General features: G+C 40.7%; 1 protein-coding gene across 4 annotated transcripts in view; it reads left to right on the top strand.

The window, feature by feature from the left end:
* FAM13A (family with sequence similarity 13 member A) overlaps positions 1–17,086 on the top strand; it is a 171,234-nt gene extending 154,148 nt beyond the window's left edge. For all 4 annotated transcript variants that reach the window (XM_032223956.1, XM_032223959.1, XM_032223957.1 and 1 more), the window contains 9 exons: positions 799–937; positions 2,528–2,609; positions 2,713–2,930; positions 4,796–4,879; positions 7,244–7,339; positions 9,320–9,403; positions 12,661–12,857; positions 13,651–13,752; positions 15,676–17,086. In XM_032223956.1, the coding sequence (XP_032079847.1) occupies positions 799–937; positions 2,528–2,609; positions 2,713–2,930; positions 4,796–4,879; positions 7,244–7,339; positions 9,320–9,403; positions 12,661–12,857; positions 13,651–13,752; positions 15,676–15,802 (1,129 nt within the window). In that variant the 3' untranslated portion in view covers positions 15,803–17,086. The remainder of the gene's footprint in view (positions 1–798; positions 938–2,527; positions 2,610–2,712; positions 2,931–4,795; positions 4,880–7,243; positions 7,340–9,319; positions 9,404–12,660; positions 12,858–13,650; positions 13,753–15,675) is intronic.
* The last annotated feature ends 1,342 nt before the right edge of the window (positions 17,087–18,428 follow it).

Here is an 18,428-nt window from a genome sequence, read left to right as displayed (position 1 = left end):
ATATATATATATATATATATATATATATATATATATATATATATATATCATCACTCCCAGCTTTATATATGTATACACACATACATACACATTATATATAATATATTTAAAGTCACAACCCCTGGTATGCCCAAATATGGGAGGAAGGTCACACTTCCATTCTCTGTCCTTCGGCTCGTCACAAGAGACCATCCAGACAGAAACCCAATATTTTTTACTGTTGCCTTTTTGTTACATTTGTTATATTTATGCTGATAAATAGTCTCCCTTTATTTATTTATCAGCATAAATATAACATACATACATACATACATATATATATATATATATTGTGTATGTATGTGTGTATGTATATATATCCATATAAAGAAGCATATGCCAGCAGTTAACATTTTTTTAGAATATCCATGACTGGGAGAGACATGGTAACAAGGTCAGCCAATGAATAGGCATAACAACTAAATCAGAGATCTGAGTCTGTGCTGAGAATGGAAACTGAAACTACTCTGTCTGCTCTGAACTCTGAAATGAAACTAACTGTTCTCTCCTGCTTGTGTTCTTCTACCACGTTGAAAGAATTTACTATTGATATTGTACATTTATCCATCTGTTATTATGTATATAAAGAAATTAATGAATCCAGCTATGAATCAGCGATCTGTGTGTGCTTTCTGGATTTGATTTTTCTGCAGCAAACTCTGATAATTTTCTGGAAATCCTCTTTTGATGGGATCCTCTTTTCATGTCACTGTATGTGCACAAATTAATTGAACCATAACGGCATGACTTTCCTTCTAGGCGAAGAAGTTCTTCTTTGGGATCTTATGAAGATGACAGTGAAGATTTGACACCAGCACAGTTAACTCGCAGAATTCAAGGACTGAAGAAAAAGATCAGGCGGTACGAAGACAAATTTGAGGAGGAGAGAAAGTATAAAGTAAGCTGACGAAAACTTTTCCTTTCAATCAAACACTACTTCTCAAATTTTAATTTCTCTCCCAGTTATCCAAATGTAATTTACCTGAACATCACTAGTAGTTGAATTGTTAAAACAGTATAATCATTTAGCTGGTTATCTAGCAAAGGAAACTACTGACTAGTTTTTTTTTAAAAAAAATTATTAATTAGCCTTTCACCCATTGGGGAGGAAAAGCCCACTAAGCTGAGCAAGTAATGCCTATCTACCGGTAAATAAAATATGTATTTGATGAACCTGTTAATCTCTTCTGGTGACTTAAAAATTTTATGTGCAGTAGACACCTGTTCGTTTTATTTACAGTATGTTTTAGAGGGTGCACAAAGCAAAGAACTGTCATTTGTTTTTTATTATTTTTTTAATATAAATTTTTATTTTTATTAAACAAACAACACACACACACAAAACAAAAGAAAAACAAAAAACACCCCATCATCACATACAGCATGTCGTTTGGTTACAAGTGTTGTTACATCCATGTTCTCGAATAACATTTACCATCACAGATTTTTCATCTAATATAACTAAATATCTCACTTTCATTGTACAATATATGTTCAATTACAATTAGTATTATTGTTTTTTTCCCCAATAAACCTAATTCCCCTACATTCTTAATTGTCTATTTGATAACAGTATACCTTTATATAATCACAAATCCCAATATGAAAAAAAAATTACCAACCATTTATATTTGTATGTCACTATTTTCAATTATGCATAATTCCACCAATCAACTATCGGGTATGTTCATTATTGTCCTTGTACATCATATATTCAAACAGAGATCTTATTCCTTCATTTTTCAACAAAATATTCTAAATAGTCACTACATATATATACCAATTTTTAGTTATTCCCTTATTAAAATTATTTATCAACAACAAGATATCCTTGTAATATATTCTTAGGGTTATACATTATATCACCAATCCTCTATCAAGTATACATAAAATCATTGTTATCCTTATCCATTTTAAAACAAAAAATTCTAAAGTATTCAATTCATCGATGTATCCGTTTTTCATTGTATCGTTGTTAATCTATTTCACAGCATAATTGTGTTGTCATTTAACTCCTTCGGTTAAAACATAAGTAAAACATTTTTCATTTCCAAGTTTTTCCCCCCAGCCACTGATAAAACAAGTCCCATATAAAATTGCTCGTCTTCTTGTTCTCTAATTTCTAATGTCATTTGGTTTTTTTTTGTTTTTAAACTTACCGTATATTCATTTATCAGAGGTGGGAAACTATGGCCCCTTTATGACCTGTGGACTTCATCTCCCAGAATTCCTGAGCTGGTTCAGAAATTCTGGGAATTGAAGTCCACAGGTCATGAAAGGGCCATCGTTCCCTACTCCTGTTTTAAAATGTCACTCAGAAAAGGCCAAAATGTCTTTAAAGAAAAACCCATCTAGATCAGCAGAAAGTTTTGGAAAACTTTGAAAAGTGCTGGAATAAATTAAATAAATGTGTTTATTACAGGCCTTGATTTCAATTCCTTCGTTCACAAAAATCCTTTGTTTCTATTTGTTTCCCCCTCTGGGATAGCCCTCTCACAGTGACAAAGCAGCCAATCTCGAGGTGCTGAAATGGACAAATGACCTTGCAAAGTTTAGGAAGCAACTAAAAGGTGAGAATTTACCTGGCAATGCCTCCTTGTTTAGGCTTGGACTTACTTTCCCATTGCCTGTCATTCAAAATACTTTTTTTTTCTCTTTCTTGCCCAAAACTAGAGTCAAAACTGAAACTGTCAGAAGAAGATCTGGCTCCTAGGACACGCCAACGTAGCAACACACTCCCCAAAAGTTTTGGCTCTCAGCTGGAAAAGGAGGAAGAGAAACATGATGTCTCTGATAAATCATCTAAGCCTTCAGTGGAGACAACTTTGGAATCCATGCAGAAGAAGCTCCAGGAGAAAAGGACAGAAGCAAATCGACCTGAGGATATTAAGGTACAACTTAGGAAAATAGAAAGAAAGAAAAAATGATAATTTAAAAAAAATCCCGCACCATTGTTAAGATCTTCTCTGAAGTGGTGTGCATACAGAGATGATAGGTAAAGGTAAAGATTCCCCTCACACATATGTGCTAGTCACTCCCAACTCTAGGGAACTGTGTCTTATACTCCCAAAACTATGGTATGTCTTAAATTTTTATTGTAAGCTGTCCCAAGTTATATACAGTATGTGAGATGGACAGTGATATAAACCCTGTAACTAAATGGATAACTGGTTTTTCTACTCGGTAGATGTCCAGTGGATGTTCCATGACACAGAGACCACTAAATAACTGGAGATGCAGGACTAATCTTTGAAAGGGAATGCTGCCCTTCTAGAAAACATGAACATTGCAGTCTAGGGCAAAAGAACAGCCAAGCGACATCATCAGCTTTTCATCTATTAAGCCTTGTTTATTGACTTTTTTCCCCATGTTGCTTGCCAAATTCAGCACTTGACATTGCAGCATTCTGAGTTTGCATTTCCATTTGACAAGTACTGTAGTTTCTAAACCTCACCTTCTAGAATCAACCGTCTAACATTAATATTATTAAAGCATCTCCCACTCTAGTCCATCTCTCTCAAGAAAGCAGTCGAAATCTAATGGTGTAGGGAATTGTCAATATACCAAGAAGAATTAATAAGGTAGCATCGTTTAGGTCCAAGTCTCAAGACTTGTTTCTTTCAAACACAGCTAAAATATTCTTACAAGTGATGTATTACTTATTTTCACTGACCCACTCAATGAATCCTTTTCTTGACTACCTTCTTAAAAGTCCTGGCCAGGAACATTTTTCAAAGAATTTTCTTCACATCCTTAGACCTAACCAAAAAGAAAAACTGCCAACAACACCAACCCACGCAGAATTCTGGGCATATTGATTAATGTATTGATTAATTTAATTTAATTTATCATTAGCTTCCTCTGTGCAGAAGCAATTCCAGATGATGCACAGAGATAAAGGAATTTAAAACAGACTCAAGATAGCCACCGATTAGCAAATAAAAAAACTCCAGGATTCAAACAATATGAGTCGTACTGGGGCAGTGGTTAGAATGCAGTACTGCAGGCTACTTCTACTTCAGCTGCCAGCAGTTTGGCAGTTCGAGTCTTACCAGCTCATGTTTGACTCAGCCTTCCATCCTTCCCAATTCGGTAAAATGAGGACCCAGATTATTGGGAACAATATGCTGATTCTGTAAATCACTTAGAGAGGGCTGTAAAGCACTGTGCAAAATGGTATATACCATATTTTTCGGAGTATAAGATGCACCTTTTTCCCTCAAAAAAGAGGCTGAAAATCTGGGTGCATCTTATACACTGAATACAGCATTTTTGGCCTCCCAAAACCCCACCCCTTCACAAAAATGGACATGCATAGCCTGTAGGAGGCTTTCAGAGAGCTCCTGGGGGCTGGGAAGGGCAGAAATGAGCAAACAATGGGCTGTTTTTTGCTCAGTTTTGTGTCCAGCTCCCAGGAGCACTCTATAAACCTTCTAAAGGCTATGCATGCATTTTTTTTACAAAAGAATGGGGCAGTTTTTTGCAAAGTTTTTGCCCCATCCCCCCAAAAGCATTCTACAAACCTCCTAAAGGCTATTCATGACTTTTTTGTTTTTGAAAAAAAACCAGGCCCGTTTTTGCAAAAAAGGGGCCCGTTTTTGGGAGGTCTACTGAATGCAAAAACTGTATTTTTTAAATTTGCCTCTTCAAAATCTTGGTGCGTCTTATACCCCAAAAAATACAATAAGTCTAAGTGATATTGCTATATTGTATCTGTACTGTTCCTCTACTTTTTGTCTATCCTTCCTGTACCCAGGATATGACTCGAGATGAGATAGCATCAGAGAAAGTGGCCCTTCAGAAATCCCTCCTCTATTATGAAAGCATCCATGGAAGACCAGTAAGTATAGTAATTTTTGTATCAAATGGGCTCAGTGTTTTGGTAAATGCAATCGTCTGGCTATTAAATGTGAGAACATGTCCCCGTTCATTAAAATATACGAAGAAAAGTAGCAATACAGTGATGTTGAGGACTGGCTTGGTATCATTGTGGACAGTAATTATAATTGGTGCTTAGATTAAAAGAATAGAATAGAATCTAGAATACTTTTATTCGGCCAAGTGTGATTAGACAGACAAGGAATTTGACTCTGGTGAAGAAGCTCTCAATGTACGTGCAAAGAAACAGAGTAATAATAATCATAATATCACTGTTATGAACAGGGACACACATTCAACTTTGCAGCTGCCAGGATTGTTGGACGAGCAGGTACAAAAACAGCCATGGAAGTGATTGAAGCCTGGGAAACAGGGCCCTCGTCAGTCAACAGGAGTGCTGATTCAAGTACTTCGAAGGCGAGGGCTGGGCAGCACAAGCAAACGACAGCTAATGCCTTAAAAGCCAGCCATCAACACACCCCAATCAATATCTAAAGAGCCACATACACAGAACACACATAGAACAGCACTCACTCTGCTAGAGACAAGTTCCTTGAAGAGGGTCTCCAGCACGAGTCCGAAATCTCGGAAGACAAAAACCTCTGGTCCCAGTGACCGACCCAGATCGGATCCTGCCACTTCCATCCTGGGACACGTATATTCGTTTCCATTTGTAATCTTAATAGGATACCGATAAGAGAGTGTAGTAGAGAAGATGAGAAGGATGTACAGCCGTACAAGATGGTGAATAAACAAGGCATCAGACTTTGAGGATTAGGTGTTCATCAGAGTGATGGCCACAAGGGGGGGAAAACTGACCTTGTGTCTAGTTATTTTGGCCTGCAATGCCCAGAAGCAGCATTCTGAGGGGAGGAGTTAAAACAGTTTATATCCAGGATGTGAGGAGTCTGTAGATATTTTCTCAGCCCTCCTTCTGACTTAGGCAATATACAGGTGTTCTGTGGAAGGCAGGTTGATTGTGATTGTTTTTTCTGCGGAATTCTGGGCATACCTGTCCTGTTTAGCTGCTGTACCAAACCAGATGTGGTTTGGTTACATAGAGATCAGGCCATGAGCTTAGACCATGAAAGATGAAAAGACATTTCCTTTCCCAAGGGATTGGTAAAAATGAAACTGTTTAGAACAGTGTTTCTCAACCTTGGCAACTTGAAGATGTTCGGACTTCAACTCCCAGAATTCCCCAGCCAGCATTCGCTGGCTGGGGAATTCTGGGAGTTGAAGTCCGGACATCTTCAAGTTGCCAAGGTTGAGAAACACTGGTTTAGAACCACAGATCTGACTGATAAAAACGTCCATTTAAACAGATAACTATGATGATGATAAAGGCAAGAATTCAAAGTGCAGCGGTCTGCATTGTTGCAGTTGTATTTTACTTAAATTCCACATTGGATATTATGCATATGTAGATGTTAACATTTTTGATTGGGTAGGAAATATTAATAAGGGCAAACAATCACATACCCAAGCAGTAGAAACGAAGGAGTCTGGTGAGACAATAGGAAAGAAACAGTTCTAAGAATTATTATAATGCCATTAAGTTTCTGTTGTACAATCGCATTCCTTATCAGTAGCCCAGCCCTACCCTTCAAAAGGGGATAATAGAAAGTACCGTATTTTTCGGACTATAAGACAAACCTTTTTCCCTCAAAAAGAGGCTGAAAATCTGGGTGCACCTTATACACTGAATACAGCATTTTTGCCTGCCAAAACCTTGTCTCCTTCACCAAAACGGCCGTGCATAGCCTTTAGGAGGCTTCCAGAGTGATCCTGGGGGCTGGGGAGGGCAAAAATGAGCGCAAAACCAGCCGTTTTTTGCCCGCCAGCCCCAAGGAGCACTCTAAGCCTCCTAAAGGCTATGCATGGCTTTTTTTTTTTTTTTTTACAAAAAATGGGCCCATTTTCACGAAAAAAGGCCATTTTTTGCTAGTTTTTGCCCAGCCCCCAGGAGCACTCTACAAGCCTTCTAAAGGCTATGCATGCCCTATTTTTGACAAAAAAAACGGACTCGTTTTTGCGAGGTCTGCGGAATGCAAAAACTCTTTTTTTTTTTAATTTGCATCTTCAAAATCTTGGTGCGTCTTATACTCCGAAAAATGCGGTAGATCATCTTTCTTTTTCACAAGACATTCCCTAGAAAACAGAGTCTATGCTGTAACAAATGTGATTGATCACTAGCGGTAAATAGTTCTCTTTGTTGAAATCTGGCAACTTCCGAGACTTTTGGACCCATACCCAAATATGGTCAGCTTTAGCAAAACCTACCTATCACCAGCACCAAGATTCAGGTAATTTTCTTCTTTTTCAGGTAACAAAACACGAACGGCAAACTATGAAGCCCCTTTATGACAGATACCGCTTAGTCAAGCAGATCCTCTCAAGGGCAAACTCTATTCCCATTATCGTGAGTGTAAACCTAATCTTTTGATTATTGCACCTGAATTATTTTAGCAAGCAGGACAAGGGAGAACACTGTTGCTCACAGTCTACATCTTCTCTGTAGTAACAGCCAGATAATTATATTTATACTTGCACATTATGAAAAGAAATACAAGTTTCCCTAGCAACTATGTCAGATCAGCCCTGGCAGCAGCATTTCATCATCTTCATTTAACGACCTCATAATCCCTTGCAGGGTCTGGGCAATTAAATGGAGCTAGCAGAATGTTTACTGGGCCGGATGCTCTCCCTGTCACCAGTGCGGAGTTTTGTTCAGCAGATATACTGTTCTGAGAAATTCATCCTTTCTTGGTGCTTATCAGACTTCCTGGCTCTCATTTTTAAATGCTTCTAATGAAAACAAAAATAAATTGAAAGCTAGTGCAGGGCAAAGCAGAGGCTCTTCTTTCAGTAGTTCTTAAGAGACATTCAGTAGTTTCTACTCTACATTCTAATAAAAACAATACTTCCAAATAAAGCTTTTGTATTCTCTCCTGCCCAGGTGGGAAAAAATACAAAAAAAAAAAAAAATACAGACAAGAATGAATGGTGGGGAGACAAGTTTGCTCTACTTAAAGGGGTGCCAGTATTTTATGTTCTTAAAATTCCAAACATGTCCTCAGCTTACAGTGCTGGGGATCTCTGTCCTAGATCATGCAGCATAGTGAAAACAGAGCGTGTAAGATTTTTCACAAACAGGAGCTTTTGTTCCTTAAGACCTTGCAAAAATGAATGGATGTGGGGATGCACACACATACACATGTGCTTGCCACTTCCGCAACCCAGTTCTGAATGGCTCATGGCCTGAAAGTAGCCCGCACCCTGGGGGCATGGAGACCTCTGGTATAGGTGATATCCTGGAAGAAACCATATCTCATCCAATCAGTTCATTAGAACAGAATTCTTACTGGGAAATGCTGTTGCCAGGGGGTGGAGTGGTGCAGTGGCCTAAAGGTGGAGCTTGGGCTCCATTTTCAGTGGCTGGGGCATCACAGACAGGTACTTTGCTGTTTCCAGAGTGGGCCCGCGGGCCAGATCTAAGCACCCCCGGGCCGGATCCGGCCCACAGGCCTTGAGTTTGACACCCCTGGCCTAGAATAATAATACCATATTAGCGTGTTGATGTGGGAATTACCCTATTTTTTGGAGTATAAGACGCACCCCACCCCCCAAAAAAACGAGGGTGAAAATTTGGGTACATCTTATACACTGAATGTAGCCTCACCCACCCACCGGCCCCCACGTTTTGGCCTCTGCCTTCCAGCAATTTACCTCTTTGCAGCAAACAGTGGGCTTGCGGAGGCTTCAATAGGCTATAGCAATCCCTGCAGCCTGAAACAGTTGATGATCGAGAAATTGAAAATGAAACTTGCTGTTTGCTCCACAAGGCAAATTGCTGGGAGGCAGATTTTTTTTCATATGCTAATCAGGCTGTTTGCTGCAAGGAGGTAAGTCAATAACTTAATAAATGCCTATAGAATGTTCAAATTATTAGATTTCTTTTTTTAAAGACGGCTTTATTATTATTCTAGACAACTTAACAAAATTAAGAAGCTTTTTAAAATACTGTAAATGCTTGATCTGGAGAGGCCCAGTGCTATTGTTTTAACAAGTGCTATTCTTTTAAATAGCAGAGAATAACTATACTTCCAGAAAGCACATCAATTTTAACAGCATCTGTACAAGTATAGTCTGAAATATAACACTACAAACAGTATATATTATCTGTTCTGTTTGCTGTTTGTTGCAAGGTGGCAAATTGCTGGCAGGCAGAGGCAGATATTTTTCCCTTGTTTTCCTCCCCAAAAGCTAGGTGCATCTTATACTTCGAAGCGTCTTATACTCCAAAAAAATACAGTAATGTGCTGCAGGATGTGGGGAGAAAATAAAGTGGAAAAAGTACAGGTTGTAATATAATATAACCTATTTGAATACCTATTTGCAGGGTTCTCCCTCTAGCAAGCGGAGAAGTCCTTTGCTACAGCCAATAATTGAAGGAGAAACTGCTTCCTTCGTCAAGGAGATAAAGGTAAACTGAAAGATGGACTTGGCTCTCCCCTCTCACATTAATTCATTTGTTCCACTTACATCAGTTCTCCTTTTCCACTGTGGGGGATGATGATAATAATGCTCTTCCTTCATCTCCATGTTTCTAGGAAACAAAATCAATAGATGAGAATAACTCAGGGTTGAACTGGAGGGGTCCTTGGTGCTCTCTGAGCTGGGTTGTTTTCATGCAGACGTTTCATTACCAAACTAGGTAACACCCTCAGTGCACCAAGGACCTCACAGAAAAAGCAACTGTTAAGTCCTCCCGTGCCAGCTGACGGGAGGGGCCGGAGCAGCCGCAAGCTGATTGGCTGCGATGCACCAGCCAGCTGGAGCTAGACGTGGCGAGCGTCTATTGGCTGACCAACTGACAGTTCCGTATATAAAGAGCTGTCAGTTGGCCGGGAGCCGTCCACGTTCTGAATCCTCCTAGTTACCAGACCTGCATTGAATAAAGCTGTGAAAACCGTTACTGCTGCCTCAAGCCTGATTATTTAAAAGCAACAGCTGTTTTTCTCAGTTTGCCCACATTCCAATTACTGCTTTTACAACGTACTTTCCGTTATAACAGTTTTGTATCCTAGTTCCTGGATTTCTAAAATCACCCCACCCATAGAAGGTAGAGATCAACTAATACAGTCTGATTTAGAAAATTATTTTATTTAGTGATATACTGCAACATTACAATTTCTCTAGACTTTTAATCTATGTAAATGATGCAAGACCCAAGTTTGTCTAGAACAGGGGTGTCAAACTCAATTTCTTGAAGGGCCACATCAGGGCTGTGGTTGGCCTTGGAGGGTCGGGCAGGCATGGCTGACTAGGTGGGTGTGGCCAGCTTGACACCACTCACTGGGTGTGGCCGACTGGGCGTGGCCAGCTTGATGCTACTTCCCAAACTACTGGCATGTTTTCTATTTGCACTGGGTAGACTGGGCCAAAGCCACACTGGCCCAATGTTTCCTCTTCGCATTGGGTAGACCTCAGTGGTGGGTTTCAAAAATTGTTCGAACCTACTCTGTGGGTGTGGCCTCCATTGTGGGAGTGGCTTGCCGCCCATGTGACCGGATATGAAGATGCCAACGACACTTGTCAGAACCGCCTTAAATTACCTCACACACAGCACTGGCATGCATAAGAATATGATCTAAACTTGTTTTTTAAAAGGCATCTTTGGTTTGCTTTAAAACAACTTCAACACACACAATGTTCTGATTGCACCACAAACGCAGTAGTCATCCTTACCTTTCACAGAGGCACTGAGTTTTATAAATATGAGCATGATAGTGTAGAATAATCCTATCCAAGGACCAGTGGTGGGTTTCAAAAAATTTTGGAACCTCTTCTGTAGGTGTGGCCTGCTTTCCGGGTCCACTGGTGGAACCTCTTCTAACCGGTTCGGTAGATTTGATGAACCAGTTCTACTGCATAGGTGTGAACTGGTAGGAACCCACCTCTGGTAGACCTGGCCGAAGTGACGTGGGCCAGCCCCTTACATTTTCCAAGACGGCCCCATAAACCGGATCTGACCACATTGCAGGTTTGTGTTTGACACCTCTGATCTAGAAGAATGTTCTGAAAGTTCTAATATCATTTTTTCATGCTCTTGCAGTTCTGTCTAACCTCATTTGCCCACTGCAAAAGGACATATTCTGGCAATAAGATAGTATAAATTGTTAGGTTGTCCTTTCCCTTCCCCAGTTTTGGAGTAGCATAATGCGAAAGTTACTTGGTGTAACAACCACAATTTGCCAGTTTCAGGAACCTTCCACTTCTTATGCCTTACTTCTTATTCAGTAAGTGGTAAAAGTAGCAAAATAGTCACTTTACTCATACAAGGTTCCAGATTTATGTTCAGCTAAAACAGGGGTGTCAAACTTCCACCCAGCAGCCTGGATGCATCACACACTGGCCACACCCACGTTTTAGCGAAGGGGGGGGGGGAACTCGTGATACGTCACATAACGACGTGACAATGCACGTTTGACATCCCTGAGCTAAAAGGATTAAAAGCAGCAGAAATAGCCCAGGTCCTAAGACAGCCATTACTATGTCAAGTAAACCATTCTTCTCCAACACGGATGTCCTCCAAATGTGGGCCCTTCAGAATTTTCCACAGTGGACATGCTGGGTGTAGACTTACGAGAATTAAAATCTATCCAGCCAGAGAGTGTCTAAATTGGGAAGAGCAAAATAGGCAATGCCTATTGTCTAGATGAATAAATCCTAGTTCCCTAAAATACTTCATGTGTTCAAGGTCTCCTATGTGCTATTTATGCTGCCTTTATGGCATTGTCCTGTTCCTAGAAATAGATTATTTGACAATTAAATGTGGCCACAGTATAAATACTAGGTTCAGATAACCCAAACGGAAGGTATATTTTGGGTGCTGTCTTAAGTGCTGTGGTCTTTTCACTTGCTGGATTCCAGCTGGCAAAAGAAAATAAAACATTGGTACATCCTTTAGAATGGGGGGAGGTCTGGTCAACGTTAGTGCGTTTTTGTTGTTGTTCAGTTGCTAAGTCGTGCCCGACTCTCCGTGACGATATCCTCCAGAGCAGGGGGTCTCCAAGCTTGGCAACTTTAAGCCTGGAGGACTTTAACTCCCAGAATTCTAGGAGTGGAAGCAATGGTGAAATCTAATTTTATTTCCCACCGGTTCTGTGGGCATGGCTTGGTGGGGGGGGGGGGGGTGTCATGTGACTGGGTGGGCGTGGCCAGCTTTTTTTTCACTTTTTAAAACATTTTTCCCCTGCTGGTTTGGCTGAACTGGCAGGAAAAATGCTTTGCGATTCTCGGAAGCTTTTTTATTATTATTATTACCAGTTCACAGAACCAAGGACAATTGTCCCTACCAGTTTGGCTGAACCAGGAGGATTTCACCCCTGAGTTGAAGTCCTCTAGGCTTAAAGTTGCCAAGGTTGGAGGCCCCTGCCCCATAGCACACTACCACCACCCTTCCATGTGCACTGTCCTCTATATCGGCCTACTAGCTTCTTTGCAAATCTTAGCCACATTCATATATTTCTGTATGCCAGCTTTCGTCTTGGTTCAGACAATCCCGGCTATTTAGAAAGCAAGCTAAAGAAGCATTCACAGGATTGCAGGAGGTCGATTGCTCTTTCCCATGCTGTGTTTGAAAGTATTTAGTCTGTCCATATTTTTTTTTGAATGTGAACCGTTTGGATAATGTGCCCCCAGAAGCTAATAACAATTGAAATCAAAATCTCTCCCCAGGAAGAAGAGGATGGATCTGAGGATGACAGCAATGTGAAGCCTGATTTGACAGTCACCGTAAAATCTGACTTAGGCGTACGAAGTTTTTTGGACCAACTAGAAGATGACGTCGATGGTTTCATTTCTCCAGTGGATGATAGGATCCCTTCGAGAAGTAGCCAGGACAGGGGCTTGTCCAACCTTCATGCTGCTTCTATGTATGTCAGATTTTTAGTAAATCAATTCCATGTTCTGGGTATAGTTTTCTTTTTATTGGCTGAGATGTTAACTAAACTTTCACAGTGATATGTGGTGAAATCCTTGCCGTTTATTGACCACTCAGCCAAAGGTTGCGTTTCAGTTTTTTCTTGAGAGGGAGGGAGTAGACAGCGTCTTTGTGGAAGTCCCCTCCCTCACATCTCATGCAGGGGGCAGAATTGAAAAAAGCTCTGAACTGCAATTTCTATGCATTGGCCTTTGCACTCTGTGAAGTCAGCCGGTTTCCTGTTCAAAATTGACTCATTGCAGTGTGTTGCAGCAAGAAAATGGAATATCTGACATTTCCCCCTGAAAAATAGGGAAAATGTTGCAACAGTGGAATGGAATAGAATAGAATAGAATTTCAACTGAATTTCATTCAGTTTTAAATTGTTTGCATTTAGTCAAGTATGATTAACTTTATATAATTCAACAGGTACTGGTTAAGTTAGCTAATTGGAATTGGGGAAGTTAAGTGAATTATCACATTGAGAATTAAGCTACTGAAGTCTCAAACTCCACAGGCTTCAATATGATAATTTAATAGACTTAAGATATAAAGCCCTTTGCTATGTTCACTCTGGAAACCTAGAAGTTTTATTTTTTAAAGAATAAGCCAGACACTTTCTTGTTTTCTGACAAACACAAACAATACTTGGGAGAAATGTATCTTTACTGGCTTTTATTTTCATGCTCGTTGGCCTTTTGTCTCTTTTCTAATATCGCGCTGCTGGTTTTCCTTTCATTTTGTAGGCGTGAACTTGTGGAGCAGCTTCAAGAAGTCAGGGAAGATAAAAAGAGGATCAGGAAAAAATTGAGAGATTTTGAAGACAATTTTTTCCGACAAAATGGAAGGTAACTTGATATCCTTTTTTTATTATCCCCATCCTGGACTAGTTAATATTGCATGCTATCAGTGGTAGTTTCCGGATCCCGTTGCAACTGGTACGGCGTCCTCCACATGAACGTCTGCAGTGCATCTTACCATCCAGCGACGCCTCTGCGACACTCCAGCTGCTCAGCGGAGTGTCGCGCAGGCGCTGTATGTGCCCTGCGAGTGCGCAGAAGCTCAGAAGGGTTTAAAGACAGGTAAGGAGCACAGGCGGACGGGTGGGCCCTCTGGAGCACTGTACCGGAACGGTACCGGTGCTTTGAGCAGGCTTCGGTACGCCCGTACTGGGGCGTACCGCCTGCAACCCACCATTACATGCTATATTCTTTTTAACTTCTTGCAAAGGTCCTGCTTACTAATTCAGGAGTCCCAACGAGCGTGTGTACATGTGTATCCCCACTTGCATGAGCGGCAGGCAAGCATGTACGTGCCCGCTCCATTTGCACAAGCAGCAGGTGTACCTGCCACTCACACAAGTGGAGCTGCACATACTTGCCCGCCACTCATGCGGAACCACAAGCAGCTCTTTAAGTGCTGTTTTCGCTGGCAAAGGCACTGCAGGTCGGTCCTTCACGGTTTCCAGGGTGGCTCCGCGGACAACATCTAAGCTTTGAGTTTGACACCCCTGCAGTAGAGGTTATTAATATCCAGAAGAACTTCAGATAGTCCTTCACTTATAACCCTAATTGAGCCCAACATTTCTGTTATTCATTTAATACTGAAATTAAATGAGTTTTTCCCCATTTTACAATCTTTCTTGCCACAGCTGTTAAGTGAATCCCTGCAGTTGTTAAATTAGTAACACAGTTGTTAAGTGAATCTGGCCTCCCCATTGATTTGGCTTGTCAGAAGGTCACAAAAGATGGTCACGTAATGCTGTGCCACTGCAACCATCAAAAATTTGAACAGGTTGCCAAGTGTCCGCCCTTTGATCATGTGACTATGGGGGCGTTGCAATGATCATAAGTGTGAAAAATTGTTTTAAGTCCCTTTTTTCAGTGGCATCACATTGTAAATTTGAACAATCACGAAACGAATGGTTGTGATTCAAGGACTACCTCTACTTCCTTTCACTAAGGGATTGGACACACACTTGAATTTTCCTTTTTGTAAAATTCCCTAAAGCCATGATGGCAAACCCGTGGCACACATGCCACAGGTGGCACCCAGAGCCTTCTCTGCGGACACACGATAGCAATAGCAATAGCAGTAGATTTATATACCGCTTCATAGGGCTTTCAGCCCTCTCTAAGCGGTTTACAGAGTCAGCATATTGCCCCCACAGTCTGGGTCCTCATTTCACCCACCTCGGAAGGATGGAAGGCTGAGTCAACCTTGAGCCGGTGAGATTTGAACCGCTGAACTGCAGATAGCAGTCAGCTGAAGTGGCCTGCAGTACTGCACCCTAACCACTGCGCCACCTCGGCCCAGCTCAGCCTTTGCCCCAGCTCAGTTCCACCGCACAAGCACACAGCCCTCCCGCCAGATTTTGGGGTCTCTTCTGCACATGTGTGGGGGCGCACACGCATGCGTGGGGGGTGGCACCCCCTTATGGCCCATTTTTGGTCCCAGGAAGCTCAATGGAGGCCTGCTAAGCCAAAAACGGGGTGCTGGGGGGGTGTCGCGCACACATGCACGGGGAGGTGGGGGGAGCACACGGATGCACAAGGGGTGGGGCGTGCAGGGAGGTGTCGCACGAGCATTGCATTATGGGTGCAAGTAAGGTTAGCCATCATTGCCCTAAAGCGTTTTCCCCCTTCCCCAAACAGAACATGCTAAGTTTAGCCTTCTGTTTCTCTCCAATTCCAAAAGGTGTAAAGTGTGCCTTTAAAGAACATGATCCTATACAGGAAGCTGATGTGTTTCATCTGGTTGTGCTTTTTCAGAAATGTCCAGAAAGAAGACCGGCTTCCCATGGCTGAAGAATATAATGAATACAAGCAAGTTAAGGCCAAGCTGAGGCTGCTAGAAGTCCTCATCAGCAAAAGAGATTTAAGTTCCAAGATCATGTAATAAAAGCTACGCTGGATTTGCCACTAACGTTAAGACGTCGATGCAGCCAAATAACACAAAAGAACTCAGCAAGAAGCTGTACTACCACGAAGGGCTTTAGTGGCTCTCCTTGACTGTCGTGGGCAGAAGGTGGCAGTGTGAAGGAGGGATGGTCCTGCATCTCTTGTCACAGACTCGTGACCTGTCCTACTATCAGGGCTGGCAAGACCAGAATGGGGGTTGGCCCACTAAAACCACACTGCTTCCCAAGTTTCCTTTTGCTTTTCATCCGTTGGTGGCCTGCAGTTGCTTGGACTAAAACAACGACAAAGCAAAAAGACCTCAACTTTGATCTTCTTTGGAGCATCAGTGTAAGAAAGGTGATCCAGTTACAAGTTCTCACGAATCTCCAAATAATGGCCTGTAATTTTCAGACCAATAAAAGCAATCAGGTCTGTTCTAATAATGGGATGTATGTTCTGAGACCATTTGGAGAGGGTTGGTAGGGTCCCTCTTGAAAAATCTCATCTTTTGACCGCAGGGTTTTTCGTTGTTATTGTTGGTACGTAATTCTTCTCTTAACATCCTCCAACTGAAAGTGGAATTGCCAATTGGTGGAGAACTGTTAAGCGTGGACTGCCTTGGCTTTCAATACAGCTGCTTTATTTTTATATATATATATAAATATATAAAAACGAAAATACACTTTCTTACTAACGAGCTTTTCAGAAATGTTATTACACAACTCCTACATCCGTTCGACCTGGAGGACAGAAAACATTGTGGAAGTGGACCTTGGAGAAATTGGGTTTGGTTGACGGGACCCTACACAAGAGTAGGAAAAGGAATGGGGTGATCTTGGTAGCCAAGGTATTCTGATATAACCCATAATATAATGGATTTCAGACAATGTCTGGGAAGGGTTTATAATGTTTTATCTTTGTCCTTGATGTGAAGATCGGGAATAATGGACAAGTGTCCTCGAAAAGCAGAACATTGTCACTGGAGTTTTCTTCTGCAAGAATGGCGTTTCCCACAATCTGCTCTTGATTTGTGTCCGATCGTAATGGAATCCACTTTATTGATGCCCATAGTTCTGAGAATTTTCTCTTGCACATTACTGGGGCAAAATGCGCCGAGATTTTTCAACAAGCTGATTTCATGCAAAAGGTTTCCATAGGCTTAGAAAGCATCAAAATGTGGACTTTTAAAATGAAATGAATGACAATACCCGTTTGTCTCATACCCTTATAATTTTTGTAACCCAAATAAGGTGGATGTGGTACTGATCTCGGGCAAAAAAAATTTTTCCAGTTCATGTTAAGTTGAAGCTCTGTATGGCTTTGACGTTGGTGTATACTTTCAAATCTCTTGAGCAAAATGGTAGATCGTAGAACAATGCACTTTAGAAAGAAACTTATATTTTTTTAGAAAATGGAAAACAGATTTTTTTTTTTAAGAAAAGTAACCAAATCTGTACCTAAATAAAGGAAAAAAAAACATTTCATCTACCTGACTTTTCTGTTATGCCATTTTTAAAGGAAAGAAAAATATGTTAAAAACCTTAAAATTTGCCTAGACAAATAGGCAGCTGATTGGAAAGTGTGTTTATAGATGCATTCCTTTCGAAGCACCAGCATTAGGAAATCCTTACATGTGTGCTTGATACAATGAATAATATCAGCATTTAACAGAAATGATTTCCACCTCGAAAAATCATGTTAAAAATATAATTATCAAATCCAAAACGATTAATTTAATGCTCAACCAACCAACCAAAATAATTGAAATGTTGGACCCAAATGAATGAAATATAGCTAAAGATTCTAAAATCTAATTCTCTCAGCTTAAAGTAGCTTTAGACTTGTTTTTTTCTCAACAATTAGCCTATTGTGGCACATAATAAGCTGCTTGTGAAAGCAAATACACTTCAAATGAAGAACCAAAGGAAACACTTTGTGCTCTAATAATAAGTGCTTTAGCATAACTCTATATAAAGTTTCCTTTTTACAACCCTGTGATCCTTTAATTCAGGGTGACTGGATGAAGCTGAGCATTTACTGGCCGGATGCCCTTCCTGATGCCATGCAAAGTTCACAGCATTTATTTTTGCTTTGTGCCGTAGGAAAGAAATATCTGCCACTGTGCAGGATTGAACTCTCAACCTTCCAAATGGAAGGCAAGCATCTTTACCACTAGGCCACCACGCTGCTCAGGATAACACTATATATTAACCCCAAATATTTCATGAATTCACTGAGATGAGCTAAGTATGAGAATTAACAGGGGTAATTATTTTCATACTTTTATTTTTAACATGACCTCTCCCTTCCAAAATTACTGTTTGTGTGAAAAGAAAGATGAAAACTGACTTATTTTTTTAATTTTTATTTTCAGTGTCTAGATTAAGATTTTAGTCGGAAACTTAACAAGTGACAACAGCTTAAGTCAAAACCATGTTGAGGTGTCTGCTCCTTGTCTTTTGAATAATTAGGCATCGCAAGATGCTAAAGGGATATGCAAGCCTCCATTTTAAAACGAAGATTAACAATGAAACTTTTGCAGATAGAAAATTATTCCCAGAATTAAAAGGGAAAAGCTTGTAATTTGCCGATGTGCTTACTCTTGAGTGAACAATTAAGTCACT

The sequence above is a fragment of the Thamnophis elegans genome, chromosome 9, assembly GCF_009769535.1.
Source record: "Thamnophis elegans isolate rThaEle1 chromosome 9, rThaEle1.pri, whole genome shotgun sequence".
Lineage (NCBI taxonomy): Eukaryota > Metazoa > Chordata > Lepidosauria > Squamata > Colubridae > Thamnophis > Thamnophis elegans.
Note: the sequence above shows the minus strand (reverse complement) of the source record. Positions and strands in the feature narration are given on the sequence as shown.